The sequence below is a fragment of the Globicephala melas genome, chromosome 17, assembly GCF_963455315.2.
Source record: "Globicephala melas chromosome 17, mGloMel1.2, whole genome shotgun sequence".
Lineage (NCBI taxonomy): Eukaryota > Metazoa > Chordata > Mammalia > Artiodactyla > Delphinidae > Globicephala > Globicephala melas.
The window spans coordinates 5,940,725-5,966,854 of record NC_083330.1 but is presented as its reverse complement, the minus strand read 5'-3'; the positions used below and the strand labels follow the sequence as shown (position 1 = coordinate 5,966,854).

The window sequence follows — 26,130 nt, the reverse complement described above, 5'->3', positions numbered from 1 at the left end:
TTAAGCCCACTGCTTTGGCTTCAAGAGCTTAACAATTACCTACGGCAGACAGGGATGCTTACAGCTGTGATCTAAGATACCTACTGTTTTATCTAATCAACAATTCCCCCTGTGAACCCACGTAATCGTAATCAGAAAGAGGCAGGATGGCACAGTGGTAAAAAGCACAGACTTGGGGGCCAGAGTGCCCAGTTTGAAGCTCACACACTAACCACTTCCTCGCTCAGTCACCCTGGGCAAACTGCTGCATCTGCAAATGGAGTGATAACAGGGTGTACGCCAAGGAGCTGCTGTAAAGATGAAATGAGGTAATGGCTGTAAAAGTGCTCTGAGGAGGGCTTCCCTGGTGGCGCAGTGGTTGAGAGTCCGCCTGCCGATGCAGGGGACACGGGTTTGTGCCCTGGTCCAGGAAGATCCCACATGCCGCGGCGCGGCTGGGCCTGTGAGCCATGGCCGCTGAGCCTGCGCGTCCGGAGCCTGTGCTCCACAACGGGAGAGGCCGCAATGGTGAGAGGCCCGCGTACCACAAAAACAAAAAAAAAAAAAGGGGGAAAAACGTGCTCTGAGGGCCAGGAATGTGGTAACTGCTATCTAAGTATCATCTATTAATATTATCACCAGATTGGCACATCTAATTCCATCAGCAAGGTCTTCACGGTTTATAGTTTAGTTTTTACTTCCCAGGTTACTTTGCTTTTCTTGATCTCAAAGCAAATTCATGTTGAACAAAGACAAGCATTTTCCTCATTTTAGGGCTTTACCTCCCAAGTTTTTGTCCTTCTCCACTGAAAGCCTTGAACCTCAGTCTAGGTTTTATGTATTCTTCATCGTGATGATCCTCCATATCCAGATTCACGTGGCCTCTGTGAACCAGCCGCTGAAGCTCCAGGGGAATCTCTCTTAAAAAAAGAAAAACCACAGTGAGATACCACCTCACACCTGTCAGAATGGCATTAATCAAAAGGAACACAAATTAACCAATGTTGGCGAGGATGTGAAGAAAAGAGAACTCTTGTGCACTGTTGGTGGGAATGTAAATTGGTGCCGCCACTGTGGAAAACAGTATGGAGGTTTCTCAAAAAACTAAAAATAGAACTACCAAATGACCCAGCAATTCCGCTCTTGAGTGTATATCCAAAAAAACACAAAAGCACTAATTCCAAAAGATGCATCCACCCCAAGGTTCACAGCAGCATTATTTACAATTGCCAAGATATGGAAGCAACCTAAGTGTCCATCAACAGAAGAATGGATAAAGAAGATGTGGTACATATATACAATGGAGTACTACTTAGCCATAAAAAAGGATAAAATTTTGCCATTTGCAGCAATACGCATTGTGCTAAATCAAATAAGTCAGAGAAAGACTTGATGTCACTTACATGTGTAATCTAAAAAAATACAATCTAGTGAATATAACAACAAAAAAAGCAGCAGACTCACAGATATAGAGAACAAACTAGTAGTTACCAGTGGGGTTGGGGGGAATATTGAGCTAGGGGAGTGGGAGGTACAAACTATTAGATGTAAGACAGGCTACAGGGATGTATTGTACAACCCAGGGAATATAGCCAATATTTTGGAGTAACTGTGAATGGAAGGTAACCTCTAAAAATTATATAAAAATAAAATAAAAATTAAAAAAAAGGAAAAAGGTTTCAGTAAACTTTTTGAAAAATGAGTCTACACTGTTGCGATTGTGATAGTTAAGCTGTGAACTTGAAAACAGCAATTTTTGCTTAATTTATAATTTAAAAATTTCCATGATGATTGACTACTTCTCGTAGATCTTTCTTCCTTAAAGGTGCCTCATATTATTCCTTAGTGATTCTCAACATAGGGATTTTGTCGTCACAGGGAGGCTGGAGTGCTTCTGACAGAAGGCCAAACTGTAGGGAAGCAATTTACACCTAAGTCGGCATTAGAAAATCCCGATGAGGACATAACAGTTAATGTGAATATTCATTTCTAAACACCCTGGAGGAAGTGTGGAAATTTGACAGGGGTGATTTTGATTGTCATGTGATTCACGCATGCTGCCCTCCTTTAGGGTCAGCATCAGGGCAGGAGATGCTCTGTCTCAGGGTCTCAACTTACACCATGAAGACTTGTCGGGGGTTCCACAGAACCACTGAGGGTCCCACCAGGGGGTCACATGGATGACAAGGCTGTTTATAACGCCTGAGCCTAAAACCTAAGGCTTAGGCTCTATCTTACATATAAGCAAAAAAAAAAATTTTTTTTTTTTATGGTATTGTATAAATATGCTTTGAACTTTTCAGGAACTCATCTGCCATATAAACAGAAGGGACATTGTACTTTGTCTTGTTTGGAACTGTACCAAGTGCTTGACTGCAATGCCACTTATAGTAATTAAGATGCCAAAGTCACACACCTCATTATTCTGTTTTTTGTGTGTCGCATCTACATGAAAAGTGCTAGACTGCACACAGGTGCAGTCTAGGTCAGTCTATCCGTCTACTTTGTTATGTCTTCTGGTGTAATCATACCTAGGCATTAGATGTTGAAATATGTTTAGTTTTATGATAAATTACCTTCCTTTACTTCTTCACCATATTTAAGATAAATTATGTGAATGTTTTTAGAAATAATATGCACAGATTATGTTACCTATAAATTCTTCTGTGAGGATAGTGAAGATAGTATTACAAAATATTTGTTATAAAGAAGGAACAATGATTATACAGCTGACAACCACTATCTGACGATCATTTTTTTCAAGGAGTCGTTTCTAAAATCGTTCTTGATCATAATTTGTATTTGAGGATATGGTGTAGCTCAAATGAAAAAATTCTCTTAGTATACCATGACTGACCACTAGCCTACAACGTCCGTCGAGTATTTTCATTTAATAATAAATTAGTTTTGATCTATATTATAGCACATTCATCATCATGTTCTTTTCTTCTTCCATCTGGAAGTAAGCGTCATTTCAGCAGTCATGTTGACCTTTACTCAGCAGATGAGCACTTCCCCCACCCAGTGGCTCCCAAGCTCTGCCCAGTGACTCTGCAGGTTTCCAAGTCCACAGCACTGACTTCAACTCTTACCCTTCTATTTGCCACCAGCATACACTGCTTCCCGGGTCAGCTTCTCACCTTTCTCAATGACCTCCCTCCCGCTTACAGCATTTCTTGCTTTTCTTTGGTATTCTGACATTACTTTTGTAGAATTCAAATACAAAATCCATGCTACTTAGTTCTGAAATGCCTTTCCTTTCGAGTTCCTTGCCCACCTCAACTCCGATGAGTTCCCATCTCCAGTCCACTTCAGCCACTCTCCTTGGACAGATTTCCTCACTTGGAAAAGCCCCACCTTCAATTCCTGGATGGAGTGTAACCTCCTGCTCCAGCCCCTTCACTGCTACTTACATCTCCCAGTTCATGGCCAGCCTGACACCTTTCTTCAGTTGTATTTCTACTTAGGGATGATCACACTGTCAGCTAGTGAAAGCACAATGCAGAAAAGCTTTTATAATCGTAGCAAAATCACTTGATTCCTCGTCCTCTAGCCAGAAGGCCTGGTGAGTTATGATGTTCTTTAGATGGGTCGGAGCCCTGTGAATCTGGTTTACTTTCACAAAGTATAACTTCAAACTAACCTTTTGAAATCTTCTGCCAGCAGTAATGCCACTTTAAAAGCTTTCTAACATAAGTTGCTGAAATTCAGGCATACATGCAATGAATCACCCTTGTCAGTAGTGAGCAGGACAGTGGCTTAGTGGATGAGCAGCTACCTGCTAATCAATTCACTAATTTATTACAATACCTCTGCTCAGAATTGGGACCATAGCTTCACTGGATTTTAAAAGGGACCAATGACCACTGCTCCCCCCCAGCAAGTTAAGAACCACTGACATACAGATAGCAACATGTCCTTTATATACTTAAAAATACCCTTCCCCCCAGCAACCACTTACAGAATATATTCCAGTATCTCACTCTTAAAAACCAGTAGAGCACTACTGAACAGCGTTCTGTTTAAAAGAAAAAGAAGTTCCACCCTCAGTAACAAATAGAACCCAAGTAACACAGCTTACCCTCTCTTAACGGACTCCAGAAACTGAGCATTTGTTGGGTCACTGTAAGGTCTCAATTCTCCATCGTCTAAGCTGAAACCATTGCTCCACAGTTTAAGCAAAATCTGAACCTTTTGAGCGTAGGAAAAAAGAAATACAAGAACGCGTCTGCATTAAACAATTTTAATTTTCAAATGTGATATTTATGATTTACTTTATTTAAAATATAGAGTTATTTGTACTATTCTTTTTTTTTTTTTTTGCTGTACGCGGGCCTCTCACTGTTGTGGCCTCTCCCGTTGCGGAGCACAGGCTTTGGACGCGCAGGCTCAGCGGCCATGGCTCATGCGCCCAGCTGCTCTGCGGCATGTGGGATCTTCCCGGACCGGGGCATGAACCTGTGTCCCCTGCATCGGCAGGCAGACTCTCAACCATTGCGCCACCAGGGAAGCCCTGTACCATTCTTTATTCAGCTGAAATAAAGGTATAAACGAAGCCACGTGTGAGATCTATATTTAGCTTAATGAACTGACAATGGCTGAAATAGCAAAGGTCCCATCGCTGGACCCTGGCCTTGAAGTACAATTATTTCCGGTTCACTGAGAAGACCAAAGTCCTGAGAGCATCCAGCTGCCATGCCACACCCACCCTTCTCCATCATCTCTGTCTTCTTTGTTTTTTAACATCTTTATTGGAGTATAATTGCTTTATAATGGTGTATTAGTTTCTGCTTTGTAACAAAGTGAATCAGCTATACATATACATATGTGGCTGCTTCCCACTAGCTATCTATTTTACGTTTGGTAGTGTATATATGTCCATGCCACTCTCTCACATCGTCCCAGCTTACCCTTTCCCCTCCCCATGTCCTCAAGTCCATTCTCTACATCTGCGTCTTTATTCCTGCCCTGACGACCCTAGGTTCTTCAGAACCTTTTTTTTGGTTTTGTTTTAGATTCCATGTATATGTGTTAGCATATGGTATTTGTTTTTCTCTTTCTGACTTACTTCACTCTGTATGACAGACTCTAGGTCCATCCACCTCACTACAAATAACTCAATTTTGTTCCTTTTTATGGCTGAGTAATATTCCATTGTATATATGTGCCACATCTTCTTTATCCATTCATCTGTCGATGGACACTTAGGTTGCTTCCATGTCCTGGCTATTGTTAATAGAGCTGCAATGAACATTGTGGTACACGACTCTTTTTGAATTATGGTTTTCTCAGGGTATATACCCAGTAGTGGGATTGCTGGTCTACCCGTCTTCTTTCCTGCTACAGAGCTTAACTATTTATGCCAGGGGGGCAGACAGAACCTCCAGAGACCCTCCAAGGCTAAACTATACATGTTTAAAATGAAACACAACTCCGAAATTTCAAAAGGCAAAAACAAAGAATGACTTTAGGCATTTCTATGTTTATAACTCAGCTAATTCTACATCATGATGGTATGTCATTTATAATAATTATTATAACATATATGTAAGCTCATTTTGACAGTGAGTCATACATTCTTTCAACAAATAGTTATGTATCTCTAAGTGCAAGGCACAACTGAGATATAAAATACAAAATTTAAGTATGAAAACTTACACATAATTGTAAGTCCTTTTAATCCATGCTTCAAAAAATAACAGAACAAAAAGAGATTATATTATTAATTTTTAATTTTATAACAAACAGTAGTAACTAGAGGCAAAAATCTACAATTTTTCATTTTCTTTCTGTACGTACATCTTGCAACTGATTTTCTCCATAGATGTATTCAGACCGCTTACAAAAGGAATTACCCAATCTGTATCCTCCACCTGTAAAAGACTAAAACACACACATAGCAAATGAGCTGAAAATCCACTGAGGCTTATCAAGCAAAGTGGTATGACAATGTGTGATAATATATTTTAAAACTGTATCAATTATAATAGCCAAACTGGTTTATACTTTGCAGGGAATTTTTATATTAAAATAAAGGTCTTATATTACAGAGAGGTATACTCTAGTAAGAAATTATGTTTCTTCCCACAAAAACATTAGTGACTCAGAAGCTGAAATAACTTAGGCCAATCTTAAACTAAGAAATGCATTTATACGCTGAAATAATGTTTTCAAGTAGAAACAGACTTTAAAAACCCACCTTTAATATTTTATGACGTCTTATAATAATTATAATTCTTGAATCATATTTCACAAAGTAAATAAGAGTTTCATAGAGAAAGGAAGAATTTTATAAATGAGTATAAATTACCCTGAAGAAAAGCTCCATACTTATAAGCTGCTTTGATTCAACTGTGACAAATCAACTAGACTGTACTTTTTGTTTTGTTATACTAATTACAACGTCTTCTATTTTTCAGGTAATATAGCTTATGAGGTAAAACTGCTGTTTCTTTTAATCACCATTCATATCATAAATGAGCTATTAATCATCACATTGCTTTCCTCTCTACAGACTAAATTATATCAATCCTATATTTTTCTTACAGAATTGGAGAACTTGCAAGAACCAAAATTACCTGAGACTTAACTGAAAGAGAATTTCAAACTGTGGGTAAAGAACGAAATGAAAACTAAAATTTAAGTTTCATTTAACAAAAGCGGTTCTGAGCAGTGGATGACCCTCACAATTACCAGACAGGCCCCCTAGGCACACTGGACACCTACTGAGTCATAATCCCTGGGGCCACATGGTGGTTTAGAAAACCTCCCAAATGATTTTGATGAGGGAACTCAGGTTGGGAAATGATGATTATAAGAATATATGACAATTATACACAAAAATATACTTGAAGTCTTCTTTGATATACCAGTACTCTGCCAGCTGACATAGTTATAAAAGCTGTATAAAAGTTTTATAGGAATTTAAGGCACAAAAACAACTCAATCGAGAAAGGAGAGCCTTTCAACACACAATGGTGAAGCAACTGGACCTCCATAAGGAGAATAATGAACCTCGATGTAAACCTTATAGAAAGTTAACTCAAAATGAATCGTAAGTTTAAATGTAAAAAGAAAAACGATAAAAAATGTTCTAGATAACATGAAAGAAAATCTTCCGGACCTATAGTTAGATGAAGAGTTCTTGGACAAGATACCAAATACATAAAAGAAAAAAAAAAGGATAAACTGGACTTTATCAAATTGAAAACTTTTGCTCCGTAACAAATCCTGGTAAGAGGATGAAAAGACAAGCTACAGTCCAGGAGAAACTATCTGCAGACCATATATCTGACCAAGGACTCATACCTATTAAAATATATACAGAACTCTCAAAAGTCAACAGTAACAAAACAAACAATCCAACTAGAAAATGGGCAAAAGTCCGTCTACTGAAGAGGATAATAAAGATAATGGCAAATAAACACATGAAAAGATGTTCAATATCACTAGCCATTAGGAAAATGCAAATGAACATGATTAGCCATTAAGAAAATGCAAATCAAAACCACAGTGAGTTATCACCACACACCTATCAAAATGGCTAAAATTATAAACAGTGATATTACCAAATGCTGGCAAGGATGTGGAGAAACCAGATCCCTCCTACACGGTGGAAAACGGTTTGGCAGTATGTATATGTATAAACATATACGTACCCTTCAACCAGGCAGCTGCACTTCTAGGCATTTATCCCAAAGAAATAAAAACTAATTTACATACAAAACAAGAGTGCTCACAGCAGCTATATGTCTGCCTTCCTTCCTTCCTTCCTTCCTTTTCTCTCTCTCTATCTTTCTATCCATTTCGTTAGTTGTGCCGGGTCTTAGTTATGGCAGGTGGGCTCCTTAGTTGCGGCGTGCCAGCTCCTTAGTTGAGGCATGCGATCTCTTAGTTGTGGCATGCATGTGGGATCTAGTTCCTAGCCAGGGATTGAACCCGGGCCCCCTGCATTGGGAGCACGGAGTCCTAACCAATGCGCCACCAGGGAAGTCCCAGTAGCTATATTTCTAATGGCCAAAAACTAGAAACACCTAAAATTTCCCTCAATAAGTGAAGAGTTAACAAACGGTGGTACATCCACGCCATGAGCGCTACTCAGGAATAAGAAAGAAGAATCTACTGATACACTCAATAACTGATGGATCTCAAGGGCTTAAGCAGAGTGGAAAAAAAGCTACTCCTAAAAGGTCACATACTGTACGATTCTATTTGTATAACATTCTCGATATTACAAAATTACAGAGATGGAGAACAGATTAGTGGTGGCCGGAGGTCTATTGAGGGCGGGGTCGGTGGCAGTGACTCTAAAGGGGGCCACCAAGAGGAGACTGTCGTGATGATGGAGAGCATCCAGCTCGAGGAGGTCACTACACAAACCTACACCTGTGATAAAATGACACAGACCTACACACAAACCCTGCACCGAGGTTAAATTCCTACCTTTGGGACTGAACTATAATTATGTAACAACCGCTGGGGGAAACTGGGTGAAAGGTGCATAAGACCTCTCTTCATTCTTTGGCAAATTACTGTGACTCTATAATTATTTCAAGATAAAAAGGTAAACAGAGAAGTTTTATAGAAATGTTAAGAAACTGCCTCAACTTTCGACCATTAGTAGAAAGATTATATAGACTTAGAAAAATAAAACAAATATTTGAAATAAATATACAGTTAGAAAAACAACGTTTGCAACTAATATAAAAATCTTTAGGAGATCAAATATATAAACAGCAAATTTAGTTTTTTTTTAAACTTTAATGTTATATTGCTTTTATATTTTATATTTTATTTATTTATTTTATTCCTTGGCCACGCTGGGCGGCATGTGGGAACTTAGTTCCCTGACCATGCCGCCTGCAGTGGAAGCTTGGAGTCAACCACTGGACCACCAGGGAAGTCCCAATAGCATATTTAGTTTAAAAAATTCAGCCCTTACCTTAGATTTGTCATCACTCGAAGCTCTTGTGGCTTCATTCAGAGGGACAGCCCCATGTTCCCTTGCCTCTTTGAAAAGTTCATTCACAATTTTCCCAGTTGAAGGTCGAACTATATGTAATCCACTGCATTCATGTTCACTTGAATAGAACCTTTAAACATTACAGTTCATGAATAAAGACAGAATACAAACATAAACTACTTTAAGGCAAAAAGCTACACAGTCTTAGGAAATGACTTTTATTTAAAGAGAGCCATTTCTAAGGCCTTTGTGGAAATATTTAATTTTAAAAACGGGATTAAGGAATTAAGTAGTATCAACAGTTTGCAGAGATTTGGTAGCAAATTCAGCATCCCACCTGAGAACTGACTAGTTTGTTTCTTCCTCACTTACCCTCTGTAACTGCTCATCTATCACATGGATCTCTTTGACAGCTGACAACCAGAAGCTAAGCCTCTCCCCCCGAGGAATCCACATTCAGTACGACCTGGTCAGTGAAGAGACTTCTATATTTAGATGCTGTAAATATCTAAATCTAGACCATAGGGCTACACATAGAGTTTACTCCTCAGAGAGTTCTGATTGAAAAATTATAACCTCCCTGTGTTAAAGGTAAATAACTTAGACCACAAACAATTTTCTCAGTGTTAACTATGTAGTGAATCATTTCTCTATTCTTTTCTATTTCATAATGGTCCTAGGAAATATAAACATTTCCTTCACATAAACTAGTAACCTATTTTATCTTTCAAGATTTTTTACAATCAAGAATATCAGAAAATATAACCAATGAAATATCAACATGGAGACTTCCAGAATAAGGTGACAATCAAAGCTCATATCCTTGACTACCGATACCCTCCAATTCAGTTCCTAATTTCCACTGAACTGACTCACAAAACAAAGGGGGAAAATTATATCAGCACTGGAGACTAGGAACAGAAGTCACCTTCAAGACTTTCCCAAAATTAGTATATGCAAAACTAAACAGGAAAGGGAAGGGCAGCTCAGCTCTCAATTCACTGTAAGTGGAAGAAAGATCTACACGGAGAACAATGGACACCAGCAGAACCCCACTAACAGGCCAGCTCACAACTACTGAGGGTGGGGTGGGATGGATCCAGCTGCTAGCGCTCTGGTCAAGTACACTGAGGACTAAGTTCACCCAGAGCAGGAGCGTCTGGAAGCCTTCCTGCCCAGCGGATACTCAGAGGGCCCAGTACAGACAAGCAAGGCCGAACACTGCCATGGCTGGCTCTTACGACAGGGGTCAGCGTTAGAAGGCGCTTGATAGCAGATGCCTTAAATGGCAGCACTGAGAAAGGAAGGGGAGGGGAGGGGAGGGGAGGGGAAGCAAAGCTTCCTGCTGCAGCTCCTCCTGTTGGAGCCCCTTCCCTCCTGTCTCCTGTCCCTGATCTGGCAAAGTACAACGATAGAGTTCCTTTTTCTCAGCCTTGGTGAGAAAGACCTTACAGGCAAAACCTGACGTAGGAAAAGATTTACTAACTTCTTTATGGTCACTGATTTTTTATTACCGGTATAAGAAATCTTTGCCTACCTCAGGGTCTATTTTCTTCTAGAAGTTTTATTGTTTTCCACAATCCATCCTTCTCCTCTTTCATAAGTATGCCTATATACTTGACTCTCCTTCTCTATTTAAATTCATCTGATCATCAACGTCTGTCCACTCCCATAGATAGCAACCTTCTCTATACAGAGGACTCTCAAATGTATGTCTTTAGACCTTCTTACTTACGGCCTGGTGCTGAACTGAAAAGCACCTACTTGAATCCAGTTCATCTCTTCCCATTAATGATCACATTTTCCCTGGATACCAGATTAAGAAGCTTTCAGTCTTCCCTCTTTCCCGTTCACTTACTCTCTATATTCCACGTCATCACGTTTCTACAATCAATTCCTTGAAAGTATCCCACACCAGTTTCACCCCTTTCTGCTCCATTCCACTGACACCATCCTAACCTCAAATTTCATGCCCACATTCTCTGGATTACTGCAGCTGTCTTCTTCTTGATTTGTCTCCTTAGTTTGTTCTTCCCATTGCTATTTATCTTATACGGTACTGCCAGACCTACTTTACCAGAAGTATAATAATAATAACCAACATTTATCAACTGCTCATTTAATCCTCATAACAATGGCATTATCCCCACTTTCCAAATAAGAAAACTGAAGCTTAGGGAATTAAAAACACTTGTCCACAGGCAAAACCTTATCAGAACAGAGAGAAAAAAAGATAGAAAACTGAGGTGTGTCTATGTCTAGAATCAAAGCTCTACCGCTCTACTATAGTTTTTATGGTAAAAGCTACAGTGAAAAACATACACTGGCTTTCCCCCGCCTTGCGCACAAGAGCAGCTCTCCTTGGCTGTCAAGGCTGGCCGTGATGTGGCTGCATGCAGGACTGGATGCATAATGTGTGGGCCGGCGGCAAAATGAAGGTAGGAGTCTCCTTGCTCAAAGTGCATTGAGAATTTCAAGACAGTAATACAAAGCCTTAAACCAAGCTCGCGGCCCTTCCCGGAGAGGGGCTCTGGGCGAAGGCTGGGGCTCCACGTGCACGAAGCACACACGGCAGCACCCCGCCCACCCAGCCTCACCTGCCACGAGGCTACTCAAGTTCTGCTGCTCCTTTCTGGCTCGCTCTTGGCATTTTTATTATTTTTTCTTCTGGGCCTATTTTGTTCCTTGTCTTCTGTGCCTACCCACATCCTAATAACCTTTTAAGCCCCAGCTAGGTACCGACACTGTGCTAGACATCTGATAGACTTACTGAATTCTCAAAACCATACTAGTGTCTCATGACTTGTAGGGGACATTTTTTTTTAAGTTCTTACATTTTTGGACAAGAAGACTCACATTTTTAAAGTTCTATTTGTGACAGAGAAGCTTCTGTGGATGAATATGTAAAAGCAGCTGTCAGGCTAACTTCTGTGAGTTTTTCTGTAGATCCTGCCCCTCCTCTTGTAAATTAAAAATAGGTCACACTACGTCTAGAGTACTTAAGTTTCACATTATGTACACAGTGACTTAAAATGACAATGAACAGATGAATGTTTTGATATCTAATGTTGTCCAAGAAGGTGGACCATTAATTAAGACTGTTTTCTGTACCAGACAGAGCGGTAGACATGCAATGAAACCCGGCAGATGTCAATGCTGAATGTGAAGTCAAGGGAACTGCATACTTAGCATTCGAAAATATCACGCTTCGCAAGAAGAAAACATTGCCAATAATCTGCTTCACATTGTATTTTAAGCAGATTAAACATAGTATAAGCATCAACCAATATATTTAAGGCAGCGCCTCTTTTTGGATATGTAAATAATTCTAGAAGTCAAATCTGAGGCACAAAGTCCTTAAAAATTGCATTATCAAATTATAACTGTTAATGGCAACACTGTTTCAGATAGCATAAAATAAAAGAGAAAAAACCACTCATTGAAATATCTCAAGGATTATATTTGAAGAGCAAGGAAAATATTAATACACTAATCTTATTTTAAGAAGTCAAATATTTTGATTTGTTATACCAACAAATTAAGTCATTCAAAATCTGTTCAAACTGGGGAACAGTGGCCAAATAGTTAATGAGTAAAACTTTGGTACATTAATATTTTGAGCTCTTTCAAAATTTCAGAGAGTGTATAGATTAAGGAAGCAGTTAAAATACAAAATATTATATACATATATGTCTATGTATGTGTGTATAGGCATACACACATACACAAACATACATATTAAATAAGAATTAAATGAAAGGGAAGGATATTCAAACAGTGCCAAGATACCAACCTGCAGATTATAAAGGAAAAACTGTATCTTCCAATGGAGTGGGGTGGTGGTCAGCACCTTAACCAAGTGAACATAGCACCAATAGTGGGAAAACCTGAAACCATATGGCTCCTGATGTGATATAATACATAGCAGAAAACATCACTAACTAGTGTTCTTAACAAATACGTTTAACAAGAATCTAATTGTGAGGAAACAATGACCCTGAATGTGGCACATTTTAAAAGACATCTGGCCCCGGCTCTTCAAAGTCCACGTAATAAGCTTTAGATTATATAGATGAGCTAAATGCAGACAACAGAAAGGTTGGGAAAAGTGCTCTGGATTCAGATACCAAACAGGCATCATGAGTGGAATGCATGGCCCTTGGCTGGATCCTAAACCCAAAAGGCTCTAAGAGTACCTGACCATAGACTACGGATTAAATGACTTACGCAACTAGTGCTCATTTTCTAAGGTGTGATATGTTATCAAGGTTATAAAGGAGTGTGGGCTTCTTCTTAGGGGGTGCAGGCTGAAGCCTCTCGGGATGAAATGCTATGATGGCTGTAATTTACTTCCAGATGGTTGAGCAAAAGACAGCGTGTGCACCAATGTACTGCTGTATACAACATGTTAACAACTGGTGAATATCGGAGCAGACACGGCATATATTCATTGTCTTTATCTTTGATTATCTATGGATTTTAAAATTTGTAAAATAAAAAGGTGGGGTGAAAATTATAAATATTATTCTTTCTTTCCATCCAGGTCCAGAAAGGGATGTCATTTTACCTCCCCTACAGAAAGAAAGAAGGTAGACTAGTGACAAACAAAAAAGAAAGAATAACTTCCAGTGAATTTTTCAACTTTTGATAAAAGAACAGACTTTCTGAAAATGAGATATAATGGGAAAATTCAAGTTTCTCCCCAGTAATGAGATTTGCAGTACTAAAGGGACATTGAGGAAAACATTCCTGGAAACAAGAAAACTCATGACAATAAAATATACCTGGTTCTCATCTCTTAAGACTTCACTGTTGGTTGTTTTTATAGTTCAGGGATTTTAACAATAGTAAATACTATCTAGAAGATCACTATTAGATGGGTCATCACCCAACAGAAGGAAAGACAGATTCCTGAAGTTATAGATTCTTAAATGAAGGACTCCATGGATGGGCTTTAAGAAACACACAAACCCTTAAAAACGACTGACAAAATTGTACATAAGTCTTGCTCTGGGGGAGAGGGGGTATGACTTTCATCAAATCCTCAATGAGTCCAATGACTCAAAAAAGAATCACGGTGCCCAAGAAAAATACTATTCAGTATATTATGCTATGTAATGTCTATCAAAATATTAAGTATTTAAGATAATTTTCCCATAAGTTTCTTCTGGCTTTCTGACTATTAAAGTTTCAGAAATAGTATCTAAAAAACATTTATTTTAAGAAGTTATAGTTAAAAATAAATTCCCAGGACCATGTAAAATAATGTGGGATTAGTGAACTAAAAAGGGATACAAGTTTAAAAACCAAAACAAAACTTACCTTTGAGGTGTTGTTCGTGGGCTTTTAAAGGCTGTAGCGTGAGGTCTATCAGATTTGGAAGCTTTGCATTTCACTTCATCTTCATATAATTCTGCCAAGGCCAACTACAGAATAACAGATTTGTCATAAAGTATAAAAACACTAGAAATAAACCCTTCTACACAATGACAAGTTATGAGTAGAAAATTAACTTGTAACTGAGTAGTAAAGATGTCTAATTAAAAATGAAGGCTGCCATTTCAGAAGATGACTCCCTTCCAAAATAAAACTGCTGCATTTCTCATTTATAAAATGAACCAAAAATGCCACATATAGAATAAATTAAAGTTACAATAATTGTTTAATTACTTTCAATGAACTATTCAACAGTTTCAAAAACCATTTGGTAACAGATCATTTTCAAAGTTGGACCTACAATTCTTTTAAAAATACTTGAAGATGTTTCACACTAATGTCAGTTTGCTCTCATCAGATCCCATAAAAATATTTCACTTAGCTGTTCAAGTTTTCAAAATCTGAGTACATGAAACAATTCCAAAATTATTCTACTTAAAAGTTTACCAGACATATAAATTTCATCAAGTTTAGGAAAATGAGCTTCATTTCAATGAATGATATATACAGTTTATATAACTTTTAGAAAGCAATATTACCAAATTATGCTTTATAGATATATGGCTGGATATCTTCAAAATGAAATAAACAAAGCATGGTTTTTGAAACTGGAATTTTAAGAAATTATCAAAATATTTCATTATCATATAAGTTATTTTGTTCCCACTTCTGACTTTCTTGGACAACTCAAAAACTTTCCTTTATGCCCCTTGTGGCTATTTAATTATAATTGGCATGACCATAATCTTTGGAAAATTAAAAAAAAAAAAGACAAAAAAAATCCCCCAATCCCCCCAAAACCCAGATGAAGTGCTCCTTATTGAAACATGAGAAATATAAAAACTATCTCCAGGGATTCTTTCCTCAGTAGGAAAAGAAAAATATGCACACAAGAAAACAAAAATGAGTCTTTATTTTTCCCACCTAATTTTTTACCTCCACCCCATACACATATGTCAACTTTCATATTTCTAACATGGCAATTTTGCAGGAAATCCTAATTATAAAAGTGCTATGTAGCCTAAAAGGACTCATTAAAATCCTAACTTAGGCTCTTACTGTGTGAGCTTGGGCAAATTATTTAACTTCTCTGAGCCTTAGTTCCCTCATCTTTTAATGCCTATTAAAACAATACCTTAGAGGTATTACGTAATGTATGTGAAGCACAAGGCAAGTGCTCCGACAAGATATTATTAAAAAATGCTCAGCAATGACTGTGTCAGTGTTTCATTTTCCCCAAGGTTTCTTTTCTTCCTGCAGTGTTATCTATATATCTCCTATGGTCTTTTCCTACTTATCCTCTCCAAAAGGAGAAAACAAAACAAAACAAAAAACCCACCACAAAACAAATGAGAAGAGACAGAGGCAGAGACAGACAGACACTCTGACTACTTCGGCCCAAAGTTTTCAGAAATTTTTACCTCCCTGAAATTTCTTCAAAACCGTATTCCTTTATGGATTTCCTCATGAGCTGATAATATTGCTCTATGAATTACTTTTATGCTATTCCTATTCCCATCAATGAAAATGTTATCTGTATGTCAAAGGGCCATTTCAGCCATCCTTCAAGAAGCCTTTTCTAATTTTCTTAACTAAAGTGGTATTTCTTTTCCAAATCCTCATAGCACATTTATATTAAACATTACATTGTCATCACTTGTGTACTTTTCTTACTATTTCATCCCCCCCACTATAATTTAGGTTTCCCAAATTGTTTTTAACATAGCACATGACAGGCACCCAACAAATTCTTGTTGAATTATGTAGACTACAACTCAACATGAATCATAAAGAGACACAGATAATGTTATAGATTTAAAAACTGAGATTATATTTGCTATCGTTTTGGACCTTGTTTTTTGCTTTAAGATGATTTGAATAAACCCTGTAAATCAAATAATCTTCTATCAAATAGATGAATAATGCAAACAATGCCTTTTGACTCCATGGAATGCGGAATATATATTAACAAAATAGGAATATGGAGAAAATTACATTACAGCAGGGAGCCCACCTAGCTGAAAGGGCCAAGTTGTCACCAGTACATCATTGACTTAGAGGAAAATGAATGATATTTAGAGGGAATTAATGCCAGGATCCATGATGTACCTGAAGCATCATATGCCATAAGTTCATAAGCAAATATTTTAAATAAAGTTAATCTATATTATTTGACATAGCAAATGACACCACATCAGAAGAGGAAATTAACTGATGCACTGGTTAAAACCAGTAGAAAACAACAACAAAATCTCAGTCAAATAAAGAGATAAAAATGTGTGCTCTGTGAAGTAAAGATGGCACTGTGAATTACCAGGACAGACTTCCATGAGCTAAACAACTGGATTATGAAGATATTTCAATTACACAGAGAGAATAAAGTAGGTAAGTCCTGATAATCTTTTCTCTAGAATTTGAAATGAGAAGAATGTGAGAAAAGAACCTGAAATTGTGGGTGAGAACATCAAATATATACAAAAGATTAAACGTACTGGAATTCCCAGTCTTAGAGGGACAACTGCCAGAAGGTATAACACAGATGTTTCAATCTAGAAAAGCAACATCAGCATCACCTGGGGACCCTTGAAAACTGCAGATGCTCAAACCCCAACCTAGACCAAGTGATTTAGAAAATCAGGGGTGGGGTCTGGTGTCCGTGCTTAAACAAGCCTTCCAGGTGACTCTGATGTATGTTAAAATTGAAAACCAACGATATGGGAAGCTGACATCAACAGGACGAGGGTACTTGTGACAAGTGCAACACAGTGCCAGACATCTGTACACTTTTCTTACTGATAGAACTCCCCTCTCTGCCCCACCCAAAGCCCACTCTGAACCCTAGGAAGTACTGAAGTTATTAGCCCCAATTCTCCTCAAGTCCAACCTCTATGGAAACAAAGAAATAAAAACAGAAATCTTTTTCTTTTGATATCATTCTGGAGGAAACCTGGGACAGAAGCATACGATCAAATACCTTAACTGTTAACCCCGTTATGTGGATGGACTGAGGGGCATGAGAAGAGACAAAGGGCTCTGAAAATGTTCACAAACACTAACGGACACTGAGGTTTTGGGGGTGAGTACTGTCACTAACAATCCTATACCAAACTTTCCCACTGCATGTTCCCAATTTTGGAGGAGGAAAGGACCTAAGATCTGCTCTCAGTTTGAGATCCATGGGAGATTTCTGAATTTGTGAGTCAGAGGCTCACGCTGCTGGGAGGCTTTTGGGAGATGACGATCCATCTTTCCTCTTGAGGTGAATGAGGAAATCTCTCCTAACGTAGATGCCGACAAACCCTACGCCGCATGGCAGCTAAGAAACAGGTACTCAGTGGTACTTTTGCTATTTCCAATTATACTGTGAAAGACTCTCAGAGCGAGTTGTCAGGAAAGTTCAGGAGTATCTACTGAAAACTGAACCAAGTGGGTAAGTCTTCAAATAAACATGGCTAGATTAAACAATAAAATAATCCCCAAATAATCAGTATCCAAGAAACCAGCTGGGGAGACAACATTATCCAATTCTTTTAAATCTTTGATACTCTATTTCTTCACATGCCATCACTTGGTTGTTTTCAGGTTTCTCTGCAAATTCTTCACATTCTTATTAAATTCTAAGGGAAACACTATGAATACTTAGTGTATTTGATATTCCAAATCACATTCATAAAAAATCAGTTATCTACTTGAAACTACCTACCGGGAAGTAGACAGGGGATGGAATTAAAAAAACCCCAAAAAACCCTATTTTCTAATTGATGGTGGAAAGGAAGGAATTTTCACAATTGGCGACATCTACCACAATATCTCCAACAATTTATCATATCTTAATCCAGTGGATGAAGTATAAATTTGTCAAGTATCAGGTGATCATTAACCAAGCTGTTCTCATTTTTCACATAAAAAGACAAAATAGATTTAAATTAGAGAAAGGATATTAAGTCACATAGTTTTAAGTTTAATAGCATTAGCATGGACTAACCAGTGAAAGTTATAGTATTTTTCTCCTTTAAGGGAAAAAGAACCAAATATTTACTAAGCAAGTCTGATCCAGGATAACATGGGATTGAACAGACACTTTATAGACATTTCTTTATTTCATCCTTGACACCACCATCACCTCTAGTTTACAGATAAAGACACTGAGGATCAGAGAGGTTAAGACATTTTTCCGATATTCACATAACTATTAAGTGTCAGGGTCGAGATGCAAACCGAAGTTGTTCTGACCAGAAACTCCACTTTTTCCCTGACAGTCCGTGCTGCCTCTTAGTGATACCGGTCTTCAGCAGAAAATACGAGGTGGATGAGACCTTCCTGCCCCTTGATTCTGTTTACTGCATCTGAACTGACTATGAACACTGGAACTCTACATTGAGTTCATCTCCTAACCTGACACCAATCTCTCCATTCTCCAAATTTGTCATTTTATGCCCTACTTATTTTGGCACTAATTCATACTCCATCTCAAAATGTTCTGTTAAATATGTGTATCTTATTTCTGCAAAAAATAAGTAGAAATGTCTTTTATACTTCTATGCCCTTCAACAGTGTCCCAGCACCAACTGTGGATTTGAGGTCCTATTTATCTCTGCATTCCCGAGCTTAGCAGTATGTTTGTTACATGGCAGGTGGTCATGATATGTTTGTTCAAAGAAATAGAATGAAGGTGTAACAATGAAGTAACAGAACTTTTCTACCAAGGCTTGTGGATTGAATGTCATTTACTTTTAATTATAGCTCCCTACAGATGTTTACTTTTTGAATTTTATCAATGATCTTACAAAGAGACAGTTAAAAAAAAAACCTCTAAAATGAGTAGTGTGACGCATCTGGCGGAGCAAGATTTGGTGCGCTGGTGTTTAGCTAACTAATGTCAATGTCCTGTAACATTACGCAGTTTTATTTCTCTGTTTCTTATGTGCAATGTTTTCTAGACTGTAATCTGTTACAACTAGGCTGCGCAGCCGTAGGATGAAATACTTTTTAGTTCACCCCTTTAAAAGGGAAAAGCTATCTGATAAAAAGGAACCCTTTTACACGTAAGTAATCGAGCCACAAACAGCATCCAGGACAAACAAGATCAAACCAGCCCACGCTGTGACTCGATTTCCCCACGGCCACAGCAGAGCTTTCTTCTGCAGTGAGTCTGACCGGAGCATCAACCGGTGAAGCACTCAACTGACCCCTAACCCCCCAAACGCCATTCGACATGAGCAGCTGCTTCCTAAACTGCAAGTGGGGTGGAGGGGAAACGAGGCAGGGGCACCACTGACAGCCGGGCTCGGACACTTGTTTTCACCGACGCCGCTGCCCGGCGCGCCGCCTGGGGCGGACCCGCGGCGCCGGAATCACAGTTCGGTCCCCGAGCCGGTCTGGGGAAGCTCGGCCGCGGCCAGGGCGGTTCCACACGCCCCCGGCCGCGCTGTCCCCGACGCCGCGCCCCCGCCCCGCCGTTCGCCGCACCTGCAAGTCCCGCGCGCTCGGGGGCCGCGGCCGCACCGCCCTCGGCCCCTCCTCGCCCGCCTCGCCGCCGCCGCCGCCCTCCGCCATCTTTCACTCGCTCCCGGCACCGCCGCCGCCGCCGCCGAAGCGTCTCCCGCGACTTCCGGGGCCGGTTGCCTGGCAACCGCGGGGCGGGGCGGTCCCTGCGCGTCCCCGCCTCCCCCGGCCCCCGTGCGCGCTTCTTCCGGCGCCCGCCCACCGGTGCGGTCCCGCTTTTTTCCTTAAAGGAAGTTGGATCAGAATTTCCCCGCCAAGAAGCCTTTGCGTAAACCCGGAGGCTGCTGGGCGCTGCCCTGGAGGGCAGCACGGACTTTCGTGTTCTTTTAACTCCACAGTGAAAACGTCCTCTGGATGTTTCATCTGTTGAAAAGTGCCACCGTCCTTTTCCAGTCTCGGTCACATTCTCTCATTTCCTTGCCAAGGACTGGGTGGTACGTCGCCCCCAAAGCGTGAATTGACGTTGAGGAGGAAGAACCCTGTAAACTTTCTTTGCGATCAGAACTAGAGACTTCTAAATTCATCTGAGATTTATTCAAACTCCTGTCTTATCCCAAGCACTTTTATACCCCCGGATGCAAAGGTAAAAAGAAGTAGTCCTGGTCATTATAAAACTCACAATCTGTTGGGAGAGGGAGAGGTATAAACAGATAATGAAGTGCCATTTGCAGTAGAGCTTTGCAGGAAACGTTATGAGTGGCATGTGGGGTGTGAAGGGGAGTATTCTGTTGGCACCTGGTATGTGCACCATGCTAGGTGCGTTCGATTGTATGTGTAATCTCGTCTGTTCCTCTGCCAGGTGAGTATTGTTATTACCGTGTTATACCTGAGGAAAGCAGATGACAAATAACGACTAAACTCACCCTGTTGTAAATGGTGGTACCAGATCCTAAGCCTCGCATTTGTTGGTTGTCCAGATATTCTTTTGAGTACAACGTTCTGCCCTAGAAATCCCGGGCTTTTCTTTATAACCCATAAAGCCAAAGGCATTTGGTCGAATCTTGAAGGATAAGTACCCCTGGTAAACTTTGGACCAAAAGAGACCACCGGGAGAGGCATGGGTTTGAAATACCATGTTTATCCTGATAAAGTACTGCATGGCAGAACCTTAGGAGAAATGACAAAAGATGGTTGGGGGTTGGAGAGTGTGGGTTTGGATCTAGACTGGAGATGTATGCTTAGGGCAGATGCTGAACGGTCTTGCCTTAGTGAAGAGATTGAATATTACGCTCCGGGCCAGCGATTCTTAAGGCTGATGCCCATTAGAACCCCCCTGCCATCCTTTCACTGCAGGAACTCAGATTTAATTAGTATGGGGCTGCACTCAAGCATCATGTTTTTGTAAGCCGCTCCCCAAGTGGACTTTGCTTCTGGCTATGACAGTGTACCTGGTACTGGATTTGCCCTTCCACTCCCAACAATGAAAAAACTAGACAAAATATATGAAACGATTATTTTCAGACATTGAACTACAGGCAGTACAGATCTGTGCTATGCCAGAGAAGGGAAACAAGCAAAATGAGCTATGTTTGTCCTGGCTTTCTGCCTGGAACTCTCCTACAATGCTGGTGGGAATGGAGAATGGTATAGCTACTTTGGAAAATAGACAGTTTCTTCTAAAGTTAAATATTCAGTTATCATAAGATCCAGCAATAACACTCCTAAATACTGACCCAAGAGGAATGAAAACATATGTTTACAAAAATATTTGTACCCAAATGTTCATAGAAGCTTTATTCATGATAGCCCCAAACTGGAAACAATCCAAATGTCCATCAACAAATGAATGGATAACATTTCGAGAAATTCATACCACAGAATACTACTCAACAGTAAAAAGGAAGAAATTACTGATTCACACACCATGGCTGAATCTCAAAGACATTATCTTGGGTAAAAGAAGCCGGATGTCAAAGAGTAAATATTGTCCGATTCAGTTTATACGAGATTCTAGAGCAGGCCAAACTTATCTTTCCTGACAGGGGTTGCCTAGGGTCAACTCTTTGGGGGAAGGATAAGCTTGGGGAATTTGAAAAAGGATATGTGGGAACTTTTTGAAGTGATGAAAATGTTTTATATTGTTATTGATGTGATAATTACACACTTTGTGTGTGTGCATGTATGTGTTAAAAACACATTGAGCTATATACTTAAAATGGGTGTACTTTATTATATGTAAATCACACATTTATACAATTAGTTGAAAAAAACCTCCCCAGGTAATTCTGTTGTGCAGCCAAGGTTGAGAACCGCTGGTCTAAAGCAATCGGGAGGCATTAAGTGATTTGTGATTTAGAAAGATAACAGAGGCATCAGTGTGTAAGATGAATCAGAGTTACAAAATTAGAAGGTTATGTGGGGTGATTAGGATTAAGGTTTTTTTGGTTTTTTTTTTTTTCCGCCTTCGCTGTGCAGCTTGCGGAATCTTAGTTCCCCAGCCAGGGATTGAACCTAGGCCTGTGGCAGTGAAAGCACGAGGCCCTAACCAGTGGACCGCCAGGGAATTCCCAGGAATAAAGTTTTACCAGTGACAGTGGGTAAAGAGAGAAGCAGTAATTGGTAGAGATATTAGGACCAGAGCCAATTGGCGCTGAAGTCTTACGTGGGGAATATGTGAAAGGAGGAGGAATACAGGATGACGTTGAGGGTTTTCGTTAGGTGGTTTGGCAAATGGTGCCTCCTATAAATTATTGAGTTGAAAGGGAGAAGCAGACCTGAAAAGACAGAAACGAGTTTGCTGTGGACATTTTGTGGTTTCGTTTTGCTTTATTTCCTTCCAGTTTTATTGAGCTATAACTGACATACAGCACTATATAAGTTTAAGGGGTACAGCGTAATGATTTGACTTACATACATCATGAAATGTTTACCCCAGTAGGTTTAGTGAACATCCATCAAATGGTATAGATACAAAATATAATAAAAGAGATCATTTAGGGGATCATCAACTTAAAATGATCCTGTATATTTATAGGTTGCTGTATGTAAACCTCATGGGAACCAACACTCTGCAATAGATAAACACATACACACACAAAGAGAAAGGACTCCAAACACAACACTAAACATAGTCATCAAATCACAAGGGAAGAGAGTGTTATGACATTTTGAATTCAAAATTTATGTGGGACACTAGAGGGAAAATACATCACAGAGCAATTGCAAATGTGGGTCTAGATATTAGGAAGTAAGAGAATCTTGGTTTGGAGATATAGGTTTGGTGATGACTGCCCATGAGCGATAGCAGGGTAGATGAGGCTTCCTGGGACAGTGTGAGATGTGATAAGATGTGAGCACCAAGAATACTTAGAAAAACCAGCACTGAAGGGCTCAGTGGGGAAAGGAGAACATTCAGACTAGACCTAAGGGAATAGTCAGAGAGGGAGGGTGAAGGCAAGAGACTGGACAAACCAGCGACATGGCGGTTTCAAGCAGGAGACCAATGCTGTCGTTTCCTATGGATAATCAAGATTAGGATTTTCTGGTGGGCTAGTGGTTAGGACTCAGCGTTTTCACTGCCGTGGGCCTGGGTTCAATCCCTGGTCGGGGAACTAAGATCCCACAAGCCTCGCGTATGGCAAAAAAAAAAAAAAAAAAAAAAAAATTAGGACTGGAATGTGTCCACTGGATTAAGAGAAGAGATTGCTGTACCAAGTTTACTATGAATTTCATAGAGAGGAAAATCCACATTTTAGCAGTTTGAGAATGACAGCTGGGACAGTAAAGCTGTGTTTTCGATGTACTTAAAGTCAGAGGTGTGCAGGACGTGGCTCATCCTGGCTCGGGAGAGCCTGTGGTTACATTTTCAGGAATTTTACAGGTAGATGTTAAACACAGCCATTATTAAAAGTGGAGGGGAAGGGGGGAAGGATAAATTAGGAGTATGGGATTAACAGATACACACTACCATATACATAGATAAACAACAGGAATTTACTGTATAGCATAGGGAACTATATTCACTGTCTTGTAATAACCTACAATGGAAAAGAATTTAAAAAAAAGGATATAGCTATCTACATATGTATATGCATGACCGAATCACTTTGCTGTACACCTGAAACTAACCCAATATTGTAAATCCACTATACTTCAATAAAAAAGTAAAGAAAAAAATTAAGTTACATAAACTTACAATGAAGTCATATTAAAAACCAATGTAATAAATACTAAAAATCAATTCCAAATTATTTAAATACATTTTATAATTATCTATGCCATACATTTTATTATCTATTACCTATTCTAAATATATTTTATTATTATCTATACAGCTATTGTATCTACATGGTGGAAATACCACGTAATGGCACGCTATGGTACACCTCTTCCCAACTCCACATTCAGTGACAACATGTTGGTAGCTTGGAGTTCACCATGGTGGGAGTATTCACAACTCAGAAATTGGCAAATGCCACACTTAAGACCTTGATTTATTATTTTGTTCATTGTCTACTCTGAATTTAAGAATGTGGTGGAGAAAATGTTTACAAGGCAGTTAAGACTTAAAAGTGTTCTGTGTCTGTAGCTGCTATACTGGGAATAGCAAAAGGGGTAAAAAAGGGGCATTCTTTCAGTATTTGAAAATGACTGACTGGTACAGGAAGGAAGTAGCTGCTCGTGTCATGTCATTGAGTTACTATGTATATTGGGTTGTTTCACTCACATCTTAACTTGAATGAAGGTATCAACCGACATTGGTGACATTCATGACAGGCAGTCCCTCTCTTTTTAGCTTGTGATGGAAGCTATAGTACCTCTTCCCATTCTTCTCCAAAGAAATGATCACAAGTACCTCACTTCCCCTCCATTTCTTACTATTTTATATTCTCAAAGTGATTGAGGGGGTTCGAGAATCATGGAACTTATTCATTCTAAAGTTTCTTACCGTTTACCGTAAGCTACAAATCAGTCTTTTTTATTTATTGATTTATTTATTTTTGGCTGCGTTGGGTCTTTGTTGCCGCGTGCGGGCTTTCTCTAGTTGCAGCGAGCGGGGGCTACTCTTCATTGCGGTGCGCGGGCTTCTCTGTGCGGTGGCTTCTCTTGCTGTGGAGCACGGGCTCTAGAAGTACAGGCTTCAGTAGTTGCGGCACGTGGGCTCAGTAGTTGTGACTCACGGGCTCTAGAGCGCAGGCTCAGTAGTTGTGGCGCACGGGCTTAGTTGCTCCGTGGCTTGTGGGACCTTCCCGGACCAGGGCTCGAACCCGTGTCCCCTGCATTGGCAGGTGGATTCTTAACCGCTGTGCCGCCAGGGAAGTCCCCAGAGTCATTTTTAATTCCTCTTTTTCCTTTAACCTCACAGTTTATTGTTTACCAAATCTTTTGATTTCTCCTCCAAAATATCTCTTCTTCACCCTCATTGCACTGACATGGTACAAATTCTTTTTCTTTTAATTGAAATAAAATTGTAATAGATTTAAAGTGTACAGTGTGATGATTTGATACATGTAAATCTTGTGAAAGGATTCCTCCCATCTGGTTACTTAACATACCCATCACCTCACATATTTCCTTTTATTCTGGTGAGAACAGTTAACTTCTACTCTCTTAGAGTAGAACTTCAAGTCTCAAATTTCAATTATGCAACACAGTCAACTACAGTCATCATATTTTACATTAGCTCCTCAGACCTTATCTTATAATTGAAAGTCTGCAAGTAGACCTCTTTCCGGGAAAAGACTGGGAGATGGGCATTTCTGTATGCTCCCTCTGCACTGAGCCCTGGGGTGACAGCCAGTTAGGAGCTGTTCCTTTGTTTGCTACGGTCTGATAGGTCCTACAAATGCAAGCCCCACTGGTCCCCAGAGCCAGACAATCAAGGGGTGCATCTCCTGGGTTGCATCTGCAAAAGCCAGGCGTCAGATGTGCGTATAGGCTCCTTCCAGGGAGAAAACTGTGACTTGGAGGCAGACCTAGGGAGTTGGTGGAGATGCCCCTACCAGACTCCCCAGTCTCCATGGGGGGCAGCAGGTGGCCCCTAGGCATGTGCTAAATTAGGGGCCTGACCCTCAGGCTGCAGATTTTAAGGAATGCAAAGAGACCTCTTTTAGGTAAAAACGAGGAGGTGGGCATTTCTGTCTGCTGCTTCCGCACTTAGCACTGGGGGGCAGCCATGAGGTGTCCTCACAAACCCATTAACAACTCTTTCTTTCTTTGCGTTAGCTTTGTACCATAAGCCCTGTTGGCTTTTAGAGCTAGGTGTTTTGGGGGCCCATCCCTTAGGTGGACGTTTTAAAAGCTAGGGC

General features: G+C 39.8%; 1 protein-coding gene across 6 annotated transcripts in view; it reads right to left on the bottom strand.

Annotated features, from left to right (window-relative positions):
• The window catches only part of UBXN2B (UBX domain protein 2B), a 42,171-nt gene extending 22,201 nt beyond the window's left edge, over window positions 1–19,970 (bottom strand). For all 6 annotated transcript variants that reach the window (XR_009559483.2, XR_009559484.1, XM_060287007.1 and 3 more), the window contains exons 1-6: window positions 19,847–19,970; window positions 14,264–14,367; window positions 8,921–9,071; window positions 5,779–5,862; window positions 4,061–4,170; window positions 762–899 (exon numbers count right to left, since the gene is read on the bottom strand). Coding sequence is in view for 4 of the 6 variants with exons in the window: in XM_060287007.1 (XP_060142990.1) it covers window positions 762–899; window positions 4,061–4,170; window positions 5,779–5,862; window positions 8,921–9,071; window positions 14,264–14,367; window positions 19,847–19,933 (674 nt within the window). In the remaining 2 variants the exon portion in view is untranslated. The remainder of the gene's footprint in view (window positions 1–761; window positions 900–4,060; window positions 4,171–5,778; window positions 5,863–8,920; window positions 9,072–14,263; window positions 14,368–19,846) is intronic.
• Between the last annotated feature and the right edge of the window lie 6,160 nt (window positions 19,971–26,130).